The sequence below is a fragment of the Electrona antarctica genome (genome assembly GCF_951216825.1).
Source record: "Electrona antarctica genome assembly, chromosome: 12".
Taxonomy (NCBI): Eukaryota; Metazoa; Chordata; class Actinopteri; order Myctophiformes; family Myctophidae; genus Electrona; species Electrona antarctica.
The window spans coordinates 24,791,738-24,804,792 of NC_136793.1; the positions used below are offsets into that span (position 1 = coordinate 24,791,738).

At 42.6% G+C, this 13,055-nt stretch overlaps 1 protein-coding gene across 2 annotated transcripts in view; it reads left to right on the plus strand.

Moving 5' to 3' along the window:
* The first annotated feature begins 2,459 nt into the window (after window positions 1-2,459).
* The window catches only part of efna5b (ephrin-A5b), a 120,476-nt gene continuing 109,880 nt past the window's right edge, over window positions 2,460-13,055 (plus strand). For both annotated transcript variants that reach the window (XM_079516241.1, XM_079516242.1), the window contains exon 1: window positions 2,460-3,708. In XM_079516241.1, the coding sequence (XP_079372367.1) occupies window positions 3,584-3,708 (125 nt within the window). In that variant the 5' untranslated portion in view covers window positions 2,460-3,583. The remainder of the gene's footprint in view (window positions 3,709-13,055) is intronic.

Below are 13,055 nucleotides of genomic sequence, written 5' to 3' on the forward strand. Positions count from 1 at the left end.
ACAGTTAAAAATCTAGCAATAATATTTAGTTAATATTGGCTACTTCAATGTGAGAACCAGCAAGTTCTGTCTGTATCTTCATTGCACATTGTGCATGTTCCCTGAGGAAGTTCTGGGCTACTTAGAAAATGTAAGCCTACCCAGTTCACATCACCTGACAAGAGTTTGATCATTATCCAGTGAGTACATTATAGGGTTAGTTCAGAGTTTTGGACTTAAACCTATAGGAAATACTTGCCATTAATAATAATAATAATAATAATAATAATAATAATAACAATAATAATAATAATAATAATAATAATAATAATAATAAAGTTAATTTATACTGTTACAATACAACCACTATATCAATGGCAAGTATTTCCTATACAGCTTTAAATCCAAAAATCTGAACTAACCTTTCAAGCACACATCAGTGGTTGCGAACGCAGTGAGCACTAACTATGAGACCTAGCAGAACATGTCTGTCTGTGTGTGTGTGTGTCACGCTGTAACACCGCCCTCCCGCCACCAGAGGGCGCAGCTGTATCACACACAAAAACACACACACACACACACACACACAAAAACTTAACTTAAAAAAAGAAATTACTTTAAAAAAACTTAAAAAGAAAAAACTTAAAAAAAAACTTAAAGAAAACTACAAAAACACACACACGCACACACATACACACACTAAAAAAGAACTTTAAAAAAAAGTTACAAAAACACTTAAAAAATAAAAAAGAACTTAAAAAAACCTTAAAGTACGTAATTTATTCTAATTGTTGTTATTGCAATTTGCGAGCTGCGTTCGCTTCCCGCGTTTGCGTGTCTTACTTGTATAAATATACCGAGTATAGGGTGTGCAGGGGGCCCTCAGCAGGGGCCCCCATGCACTTTACCCCCCAATTATGGTGCAGCTACATTCTTTTTTATTATTACTTCACTTTCATTGCTGTAGGCCTATATGTGGACAGAGCTAAATTGTATGTTATCATTTATTAAATACAAATACAAGGTATGTGGCTTATTGTTGGTATCAGCTGGTAACACATGGACGTCTGTCCCCGTTACAGTGCGCTATAGACCCCTGCATGGGAGACTTGCAAACAAGTCTTAATCTGTTTGACTCAACCTAAGTCAAAAAGAAGAAAATTAAATAATGTTGATATTGTATAGCAGGGCTATTCAACTGGCGCCCCGCGCCCCTAGTGGCCCTTGGAATAATTTCCACAAAAAAAGGGTATGATGTGTGCGATATTATATATAAAGTGCTAGATTATCATAATGACAGAAATGCTAAATTATATTTATCATCATATTCAAGGGCTTTTGGAGAGAAATTAGACAGACTCCTGGAGTGTGTGTGTGTGTGTGTGTTTTCAGCTAGTGCTCGTTGACGCCCGTTCTGTCAAATAGGTCTATTCTAAGGTATAGCATATACTTGTATAGACATATATCACCCTGTGCTCATACTGTGCACAAATGTATTAGCCAATTTAGCCTACATAAATCTTTGTGTTTGAACACAAAATGCATTTGTAGAATACCAAAACATTCACGCTTCGCGCACGCTGTGCGGCCCTCCACACACAATCATTCTACAGTTGTGGCCCCCGACCTAATCTAGTTGAATACCCCACACACACACACACACACACACACACACAAATATATATATATATATATATATATATATATATATATATATATATATATATATATATATATATATATATAATGTTTGTGAGAATGTTAGATATTAGACGACAGACAGCCACGGCACTCGAACTTGAGGTTGTGAGTCAGTCAGCTATCCTTCCTGGTCTCCACTACGGGGCGTCTGGGCGCTGGAACGGCGCCTTGAACCCCTCAGGCTGTTCTCTTCCCCGCAACAGGCTGTTCTGTAGAGACTGTAGTCAACGTCGACACTCACAAGCTGCCTCCACTCTGTGTCCATGTCCATGAAATGAAAATGATTTGGCTGTTTTGTGATTAATCGCCGATGAAGAATATGCAGTGGAGGGGGGGGGGGGGGGGGGGAATCATTCTCGGTTTGTAAAAAATATATAAAAAATAAAATAAAATAAAATATAATAAGAATAATAAAATACAATACAAACAAGCAGGCAACCCTTCTCTGTGCGCTCGCGTGTAGGCTACTTGTCCGTGGTGAGAGAGAGACAGAGAGAGAGAGAGAGAGAGAGAGAGAACTGGAGTCGTGGTCCCATGGTCCGCTGTGTCCGTTTGCAATGTAATTAAATCGCTTGCTGCGCCCTTATCGGTTGGATGTGACAGTGGTGTAGCTCAGTGGCTGTGGAGCTAAACCGAAACAGGTCCCTATCCTGCGACCCTCTTCAGCTATACCTCATGGTAATTGAATTAGCTCGCTTTTAGCTAGAGGAGGGGCTTCGCTTTGTTGGTGTGACGCCCATTCAAATTTCAAACCAATGGAACTATCCCCCGCTTGACTGTAACCGAACCCACTCTCGCAGTCGGCGCTCGGCTGCCTTTGGTCTCACCTTCCTACGCGTCCCGGCATTGAATCTGAAACACCAGGAGGGGGGCAGGAAGAAATACACAGACTGACTGCGCACATGGGAGAGCTTTTGATTTTTTCACCCGCATGATGGCTTATATATGAGGAGGATACTTGGAATGCTGGTATTTGGATTCGCTGCAATAAACAAGCGTCTCCTCTGTCACGCAGGAGCCAGAGAAACAAGGCGGACAGCCTTCCTCTCCGCCCCACCTCCTCCACCGTGATACTTCTTCCACTACATCGCCGAGAACTGGGATAGCAGCCCTTTTTCCCACCACCAGTCAGCGTGTGAACGGGGGGACAGAAAGATGTGATTTCCAGTCACACTGCTGCCGCGGACTGACTAGATCACTAGATGGCTTTAAAAAGTTGCCTGGAGAACGTGGACATCTGACGAGCTCCACAACAAGGCATCACTGGACATTCTCCAACACATCCCGGACTGATCGTTGCGCCGTTTTATTTGAACCAGCTCTGTTCAGTAATTGCTCTTTTGCCCTGACAGGCTGACACAGACAACCCACACAGACAGACGGAGAATATTATAGCCTACGTAAGCCTACGTAAAAGGACTATTTACCCCGCATTATTTTTCTGCATTTGTAATAATTTATCTCGCTGTTTGCGCATTGGTGTGTGAGAAACACAAGTCTTCGATGAGCGCATCGCAGGGCTGTCAGGGCTGACGTCTCGCAGCCATAGCCTACAAGCCATTATCATCTGTCTGGATCCTGGACCTTGAAGCCAAATCACACTGACTGACTCCCACCATTTCCAGCCTAAACAAGTGCCATTCCAAGTGCCCCGCTGAATGGTCTCCGCCGCGCTGTCCACTCGTTGTCCGCTCTATGCATGTTGTGTGTGCATTTGCATTGTTATTTTTTAGAACTCACAAGCAGCGATAGAGACACAGCCACATGTGAACGGGACACACCGTCCGTGACCGTCCGTCCCAGCTGAAGCGTCCCTGAAGCTGACTGACCGACCCACGCCGCGCGGCCAACCAGCGCGCCGCCGAAACTGAAGAGGAATACGTGCCGAAGTTTCGCCGTAGTGATGCTGCAAGTGGAAATGGTCGCGTTGGTGTGCCTGGCGCTGTGGATGTGTGTATTTAGCCAGGAGCCGAGCTCCAAAGTGAACGCCGACCGCTATGCCGTCTTCTGGAACAGAACCAACCCGAGGTGAGTCTCCCCGAGCCTCGGGCACGTTGATTCGCAGAGTCGCTGATGTTTCGGGTCATCATATTAAATCATAATCAGGACTAGCCTACGTGAAGCCCCGTGAGGTGGAGTGATGGCTTTTCTTCCCCATTCTGTTTCCCCCTTAATCAATATGTTTATTCTCCGCAGTAAGGGCATAATGCCAGTAGTATGATACAACAGAACTGTTACTGCGTATTCGCCCGGCGCACATTATTATTGCCCATAAACGGCATGCCCGAGAGAATACACTGTTAAAATCGTGCGCAATAAGGCCTATTAAACCTATAGCATTTTGTCCTCAGATTTTTTTTTAAAATTGCAAATCCATTTCATTCATTCAGTTAATCCAAGTTATTGTGCACGCGGACTCGTGAAATATGCCATTTCTCTGGTTTATTTCCCGTGAACAGTGAGCGGAATATGAGAAGATGCTGATACTGATGTCAACTCCAGTTTTCTTTAAACACTGAATTGATCTGTTCGGCCAGAGGCCCGTATTGGACAGAGTGAAAAGAAGCATGTAGCCAATAGTTATTGGTTGAGTACATGCTACCTTCATTTCAAAAACGAGTTGTTTTAATAGGCTAGATATAAACATGTCATACTTGTTTAGGCAACGGGGTCGATAGTGAAACATTGAAGAGAGCGGCAGAGCGTGTGTGGAGCAGTGGACCACCGTATACGTGAGCCTATAGCTCGCGTATAAACTTGTCTAAGCAAATAAGTCCATTAAATGATCATTTTAAAACTAAAGCAGACTATTTTCGTGGCCTGGACTGTAAATATAAATATATATTTGGCTTACATTTGTTACATGATATTGTATCAATTATCTTTTCTCCCGTGCATTTCCTTTAAACAAGTTTCTTAGTAAGAAGTTTAAGAGTTTACCCTGTCCTATTTACAATAGTCTACCAACCAAATTGCCTTTTTAATTGCTCCAGTGCACAATTATTAAATAGCCTATAATTACTGACATCAATATCGGACATTTTTATTTATTTAAACTGGAGAAGGCTATATATTGATCTGGACTTATTGATCAACATGTGTTCAAACCAAAGAATGAAAAGTTATCCTACAACTCATTCTCATTCAAAATTAGTTTTTATTTTATTTTAAAATCTTACCTTTTCAAAAACTGAAATAAGACTAGCACCATACAGTTTAGCAACCATGAAGTTGCCCCATCAGCCTTTGTGAACTTCAACAACAACATTCTGTGGCTTAGAGACTATGTTGTTGAAACTTTCTGGCAGCTACAATTGAACTTATTCAAATTAAAATGGATCAAGTTAAACAAGTCTTGTCGCTGCAACTCAGCAAACCATTATTTATATTGTCAAAGGTGATTAGAAGTTATGGCCACTGCAGCTAATGTCCCATTCAAACTAAAGTAAAAAATGAAATAATTAAAAACAGTTATTTGAACAGGCCTACTCTAACATTGACCTTGTATTAAGGTGCAAAACATTTCCATGTTATAGATTAATAGTTAATTTATCTTTTATAATAAGAGTGTGATAGTGTGTTATAGCAGTGGTTCTCAACCCTTTCTGGGTCAGGGCCCACTCCAAAATCTCGAAAGTGTTACTGGCCCACACGGCTGTGTTAAGTGGTCAGATGAGTGCATTTTCAGAGCAGGTTTATTTTAATGATCAATCAAATTATGTTCTGGCTTGGATCAATGGAACTAAATATGGTTTAAGTTCCTATATCGTATCACAATGAAAACAAATGTTCAAGAACAAATGTTCAACATTCATAGAAAAACCCTATGAATGTTGTTTTACATTACTTTTTTTATTAATGTTTTATTATCAATACAATCTTAGTGTTTTGCCAATTATTTGGCACATGCGATATCCTCACTGCCCATCCGTGTGCCCCGGCCCAGATTGAGTGAGAGTCACTGTGTTATATTATGACCACAAAGAGATCTGCCAAAATTATGTTAGAATGAGCGAGTTGTTATGTGTTGGTTGACTGAAAAGTGCCTCAGGAGCTATACACTAAAAGTTGAGCTAAAACTTTATTTAGTAGTTCCACTGCCTTGGCTCAAATCCCTCTTTGTCGTGAAAGCATTTAAGTCAACCCTATTCTGTGTGTATGTTCATTAGACAACATTTCCCATATAAAACTCCCTCATGGAGGTAGACAGTGCAGCATTGTCCCTAGACTTATTACCTCTAAATACCGCTGGTACAGTTTACAGAGATCTTTCACTCAACTGCCAACAGCACTTAGTATTTGTTGAATAAAATCCTCGGCTTACTCTCCCGATGCACACGAAGCCATTAATCGTATGCGCTGACTTTGTTGCACAACTATTTATATTCAGTTTGAAGTTTGTGAAAACAAGATTTATTGCGCGGAGCAATTTGTGGTCAAGGGTACAAAATGTAGGTCTGAGTGAGCATAGTGCACTTTTCTAAAGTCTGGGCCCGTCCAGTGGGGTGTGTAGATTCACAGGGCTGATATACCATAGACCATGACTGTTGTGGTCTCTGGGCCTCGCTCTGACTTACTCCGTTGTTTATTTATGTGCCGCTTTGTTCAATGGAAGCAAACACAAATTTGAGCTAAATCTTGATGTGTTCTGTTGATAGACACACTTTCATTAGACTGCACATTTTTTTCACCCCGAAAAGTTTTGACTTGACTGGCCGCTCAGTTGACTTGATTCCTTCCAGATGTGCTGACAAGTTTTCACAGTCCCCAGTAAAAAAAGAAAAGAAAAGCCACCCCCCCCCCCCCCCTCCAAAAAAAAAAACACGGTTGCAAAAAGAAAGTGTAAAGGAAGTTTGAGTAAATCTACTGTTAAGCTCATATCCGAGCCTGAAACTGAAGGAGAGAACATAACAAGAACTTTTGTGATCAGACTAGACTGCATGCATGTTGTGCTTTTTGTTCCTTTTCTGTCCCCAGTAAAATATGAGAAATAGATAGCTTCCTGAGCCTCATCTGTTTCTGAAGCCCTGACTTGCCTGGGGAAAGGAAACAGGTTTTCACAGAGGTTCTAACGCCAGTCACTCTGTTCTACTTACTCTAATAGAGTTTGTTTGACTCTCACCCCTGCGGGGCAGAGAGAGGAAGCCAGCAAGGGAACATCGGAGAGACGAGGAGAGGAGATAAAAAACAGAGGGAGAGTCTGGGAGAGATATAGCGGACACCCTCCTATTGATGATTCAGTTAATAACTATTGAGTCGTTCACACTCAAGGCTAGATAACTGTACAACATGAGCTCCCATACCACTTTTTACAGGCTTCTTCTCTCACACGCAGGTCCTGGTATTTGCTCTACGCCCTGTGAACAGGAAAAACCATCACTAGCAGGGTTTCGTTCCAAAACAAGCTATCCAAAAAAGTGACAATAACAAAATGATTGATAGTACTATTTAAAAAAATATACATAAAGCATTTTCAAAGTAACGGATGGTAGGCAAAGTGTTAAAGCTTTTACAGACATGATTATTATTATTATAATAATATATAATTTATTTTTTTCAGCGAGAATTTATCCAGGCCAGGGAAATGTAGGCTTTTGTTGTAGTCAAATCGTTAACGGTTATTGGCGGATTTCTGGGGAATTTCATAATGTAACAGTGAGCCATAATGTGTAACAGCAGCTGACAGTTTCTTAGTGGTGTTGTCTAGCGGGTGGAGGGTGCGGGGATTTCCTAGCTGTTACTGGCTTCGGTCTGCCTGTGTCTAACGCCTTCAGCATGAGACCAGAAACATGCTAATTGCTTAATTACTCGGGTGTAGGCTACCTTCATGTTTTCTCTCTGGCTGTTCCTCTCTCTCTCTCTCTCTCTCTCTCTCTCTCTCTCTCTCCCCCTCTGTTTCGTGCGTGCAACACTTGCTCGTTCTCATCCTATTTCACTCAAATCATACCCCTCCCTTTTCCTCATAGCTTTTCTCTCTTAGCACTCTCGTATGTACATACAGAATATGTTAGCCCTCCACAACAATGTTACACGACTACTTTAAGGGACACACTCCTATAGGTGTATTTGTTTTTATTTTGCCTTGAAATAAAGGGGCCATTTCTCTATGGGTTCTGCCGACTGCTATCACTCTCTCTCTCTCTCTCTCTCTCTCTCTCTCTCTCTCTCTCTCTCGCTTTCTCTCTCTCGCTTTCTCTCTCTCGCTCTCTCTCTCTCTCTCTCTCTCTCTCCCTCTGTGTGTGTGTGTGTGTGTGTGTGTGTGTGTGTGTGTGTGTGTGTGTGTGTGTGTGTGTGTGTGTGTGTGTGTGTGTGTGTGTGTGTGTGTGTGTGTGTGTGTGTGTGTGTGTGTGTGTACTAGTGAGTATTTATTCTAATGAGAACGAAGACAGCCACTGGGCTCTAATGATGTCTCAGCTGAAATGCTGAAGAGACCGTCATTCTCTCTCCCCTCTACCCTCTTGCCTCCCCACACAGTGCCGGTCTCCTTGTTGTTTCATACTCTCTGCCCACCCCCACAGACCCCCACAGTCCCCTCGCCGAGTCCAGAAAATGAATGAATACAATTAGATATTTCAGGCGTCTCTCCGCAGCTGACTGCGAAGAAAAGAGAAAAAAAATGCTCAGAGGTCACGCATAGCAAGCCGAGAGGCGTGCAGGCAGAGGTCGCGCGCTCGGCGAAGAATAACGAAGCGGAAAGTTGGCCGAGAGAATGACAAACTAGAAGTCTCCTTGAGGTGGTAGTGGGTGTTTTTTTTCTTTATTTTTTAAACAACACCCACACTGATGTGGCTGCAGTCATTTTAATCAGTCATGATGCTGTTTGACTTTTGTCTTATTATATATCAAAGCAATTGCTACAGTGTCCCGTGTTTTAGTTTGAGGTTTTGAGGTGGACATAATCTAGCAGTTAGTCAACACTAGCTTTTCTTTGTTGCAATTTCCCGGTTGTTTTTTTGTTTTTGTGTGCATGTCTGTGTGTACGATGTGAGGAATGAACTGCAAGGTCACAGAGGCCTCGTTCCCGTCTCCCCCAGACTCATTGAAAGCAGATATCCCCCCCTTTGTCTCTTTCTCCCTGGACCCCTCATTACCTGTCACTGGCCAGTGAGACGTGGAAAACGTCTTGTCACTTTGTGTGTGTGTGTGTGTGTGTGTGTGTGTGTGTGTGTGTGTGTGTGTGTGTGTGTGTGTGTGTGTGTGTGTGTGTGTGTGTGTGTGTGTGTGTGTGTGTGTGTGTGTGTGTGTGTGTGTGCTGACTGTGCACTAACATAGTCACATAAGACATAAGTAAAAAAGCTAGTCCATACACCCCAGGGTATTTGTCAGGCCACATGTATTAAGATAGACTTCAATGTAAAGCTTTATGTAGGTACACAATCCCGCGTATTGATTTAACTCAGGTACAAATGGACCTGCAAGGGTTTTTTATTTTTATTCTTTTTACAGTGTATACGTTTTCAAATAGTTAGTGAAAATATATAATGTTATTTTTTCATTCAGTTTCGTATCCAATTTGATGGTTTATTTGGGTAGTTGTTTTACCTTGGCACCATAGTCTACTACATTCCATTCTCTCCCTGCTCTCGCTTCTCCTTTTTCGTTTTACTCGGAGCTGGGTTTTACTCGTCCTCTCTGCTATAGCTACAGTATACTCGCTCTCCTTTCCCCACATGTGTCTTTCTCTCTCTCTTCTCTCTCTCTCTCTCTCTCTCTCTCTCTCTCTCTCTCTCTCTCTCTCTCTCTCTCTCTCTCTCTCTGCCTCTCTGTCTGTCTGAAGGCTGATTAGTTCTCGTTAATGACCCCTCGCTCTGTCGCTCTTTCATCCCGCGGCACTGGCGAGAGCACATTCACCGACCAAGGAGCAAGGAGCGAGGGAGCAGTAGGAATGGAGGGTGGGGGAGGCACAAAGAGAAGGAGAAACGGAAGAAGAGAGGAGAAGAGAAAGAAAAGAGAACTATATAAATTGGTATGGCGATGATGTGCGATGTGACCGTGAATTACATTTATAAGATTAAAATAGTTGTGCGACTTAAAAGAAAAAATCACCCGTGAATCCGATGCCCATTTAATTTAGATTTATTTCCCCCCGTCTCTTTTCTATTAGCTAGAAAATGAGCCCAGCGTGCAGTAGTGAAATGCTTAGACAAAATGTGTGGCAGAGCAGCTGTTCTGTAGTGTGCGGTGTGGACCAGGGAGAGGCCTACTGGCCGTGACCCCGTTGGAGGTGCTGTGTGGCGGGCAGACACGGTCCTGTCGTAGGGGCTCTTTGGTGGTCAGACTCAACATGGGATATGTTAATCATGCAACACAAATAAAGGCAGACTAACAGAACAGAAAGACATTCCTGAGATTTTTGTTTTGTTCTATATAATTATTTTTCCTTTATGTTTGGAAGTTAGCTGATAAACCTCTTGAAATTTGGCATTGTGCTTGATGTTGAACGATTTATAGCTCTTTATGACCTTGATTTTGCTTAGTTGTTGAATGACTTTCACACAATATTATCTTAAATGTTGTGTGTGATTAGATAAATATTACTTTTGATTATGGTTAACTATGCGGAATCAGTAGGCCTATGTCCAAAACCTTGGACATTTCTTATTTTAAATACATTTTAAAATAGTGAATTTAGCAGATCTACAAGTTCAAACGTGTTGCGAGCTTGATAATGCTATTTTCACTACTTTTGTTTGAGTTTTGTATGATAAAGCAAAGCATTACCGGTAATTTGCAAAAAACATGAAGTCGAAATATGATGATACAAAGTTTCTGCGCGACAGCAGCAATATTATTCTTTATTAAAGGCCAATAGGGATCTCTTTTCTGTACTTATAACTAAAAATGGTACATACTGAATCATACGTTATTTAATTTGCACATGCCTTGCCCAGGGCAGCATATTTCAAAGACGCTCTTTTGTTTTCAGAGTAATCAGCCCAAGGTCAGATGGAGCGCTGAAACGCCACTATCAGCCCAGCAATCTGTCTGTTTGCCCCTCTTATAACCCCTGACTTTCACAGGAACTCTACTTCTACCAAACAATAAAGTATTATGTATTAACCAGCTTACACATATATGCACCATGGTCTATGCTGGGGTTTTTATCATTTTCTACCATGACACGGATACAAATATCTTTCCCAAATTCCCATTCCCATTTTTAGTTTTCTTCTGGTTGTCTCATTTCGATGCATGTGTTTGTTTATCTGGAGATTAGTGTTGCCAATATTACTTCAGTTTCAGTCCAAAAGCTTGAAGGTTTATAGGATGGCAGAGTTTGAGAAAATAGTTTACCTAAAAGTCTGCAGTGCACCACACTCCACCACATTGACGTTACTTTCCACTGTCCAAGTGTTTTAGAGAAGATCTTGCTGTTCCTGCTGGTAACTTTGTCGTCACAAATCAACCACAGAAAGGACCACATGATTTCAGTTGTGCAGAACGCAGGGTATGGAAGCTGTTGAGACTGTGTTGATAGAAGTCCCTTTTTCTGATTACGGGGTTAATGAATTCCATGGTTAACTACGGTGAAACTATGATCTCATTATATAACTGTGGTAAATCTTTAAATTAATTCCGAGATCCTGCAAGAACCCATAAATAGTAATGTATAGGACTATCATAGGGCTGATAAGGGCGGACAGCCTTGTCCAGGTCTCTCGCTGTACAGTGTTATAGGCCTTTTGTTCGGAGCTGAAAATGGCGCTACTATACCCCTCTTCGGCTCCAGTGCTCTCCTCTGTAAGATGGAGGCTTAGAAGCAGCTGTTACTGTAGTAACGCTAGGGCGATCTATCACCCCTGACCAGAAAGGGGCGCTACTGAGCGAAGTCTGATAGCTAGCAATGCCCTCCGCTGCCAAACCAATCATTCCAAGTGTACAACTGAAGTAAGAGCTGTATTTATCTGATACATCGTATCATCGTTTGATTTGATCTTATAAATCTTATAAATGCACCATTTGCCATCTTGTTAATCTCATTTACTACGGCCATCGTCTTGCAACTACAGCAGCTGCATTTACATGTAAAGATTCGAGCGACTGATGGGTTTTCAAATTATTATAATTTTTCTGTCATTTCAGGTGAAAAATGTGATGGGAAACGATTTAGGGGGAGGAGGGGGTTGCTAGACATATTTTCCACAGATAATTCCTTTCATGGTAGGCTGGCTTCGGACACTCAGTGACGTTTTCCTTATTTAACTTGTGGGGCTGTGGGGGAGTGAGTGGATGTTTTTCTAGCTGGGCAGCAGTGTGGAGAATAGATCCCAGCAGAGAATACATCTCCAGCTCGTGAATAAAGACCTAATTGACGGGTTGTAGCCAGTTGTAAATGACTCATGAGGTAATTCGTCCTCCAACAGACAGACTGAGAGAGTCAGAGAGGGGAAAAATACTGTGGAAACATTGTATAGTTGTGTGGTCTGCCCCCCACCCCCCCAGGAGCAGACACGGTCTAGTGGGTTTATTTCCAAACGTCCACGTCCCTAAATATAACTCGTGGATCATCATGTGGCATCGGATGCGGTTTTGCCGCCTCCTCACCTGCGTCCAACGAGCGCCCCTTGCCGAGCGTTTACACACGTTGTCACATTTTCTGTTTGAATTTTGGTTGTTTGTCTTGGCTCGCTGTTGGAAAGCAGCTCAGGTACATCATGGTTGAAAGGACTAACTGATATCCTGGCCTAGTTCTGAACATGAACACCTCTTTATTAAGTTTCCGTACACTGCCGCAAGCAATGTTCCACTGAACATAAACATAAACATGCAAGCAAGCAAACAAACAATGGTGCTTTCTCTTTGTTCAGTCTACCATTGTGGGGAGAAGTGCCAATAATAAGCTAACTGCACCAGCATGTTTGAATTGACAGTACAGCAAAATAGTAGCAGCTAATGCACCCCCAATGCCAGGCAGTAAGAGACTGAAAGGCGGCCATTGTTCTGTGCTTTCTCTGTCCACTACGGCACAGCCAGGGCTTAAAGTATGCATGCGCTTAAAAACGGAGGGAGAAAAGGAGCGAGGGCAAAGGAGAGAAGAGAGGCACAATGGCGTGAATGGCAAGGGGAAAGGGAGGGTGCACAGCTGAAGTTGTAGCTTGGTCTTAGTCAGAAAAAAGGAAGGCGGTGAGGAGTGCGATGTGGAAGCCAGAAACGAGGGGGAGAAGGCTTGTACTAGCTGGGAGGGGGGGTTGGAGAGATGAGGTGGCACTGTGTCCCTTACTTCCACCCAGCCCTTATCCCTCCTCTCTCGTCCGCCTCACCCCTTGCACCCTCATGCCAAGCTTCCCTCCTACACCACCCAGCGTATCAGCCCCCGCCCCCAGCCCCCCTCGTCTGCCCTTGCCAAGTTTTAAAGATGCATGTAGCTGGCTGAC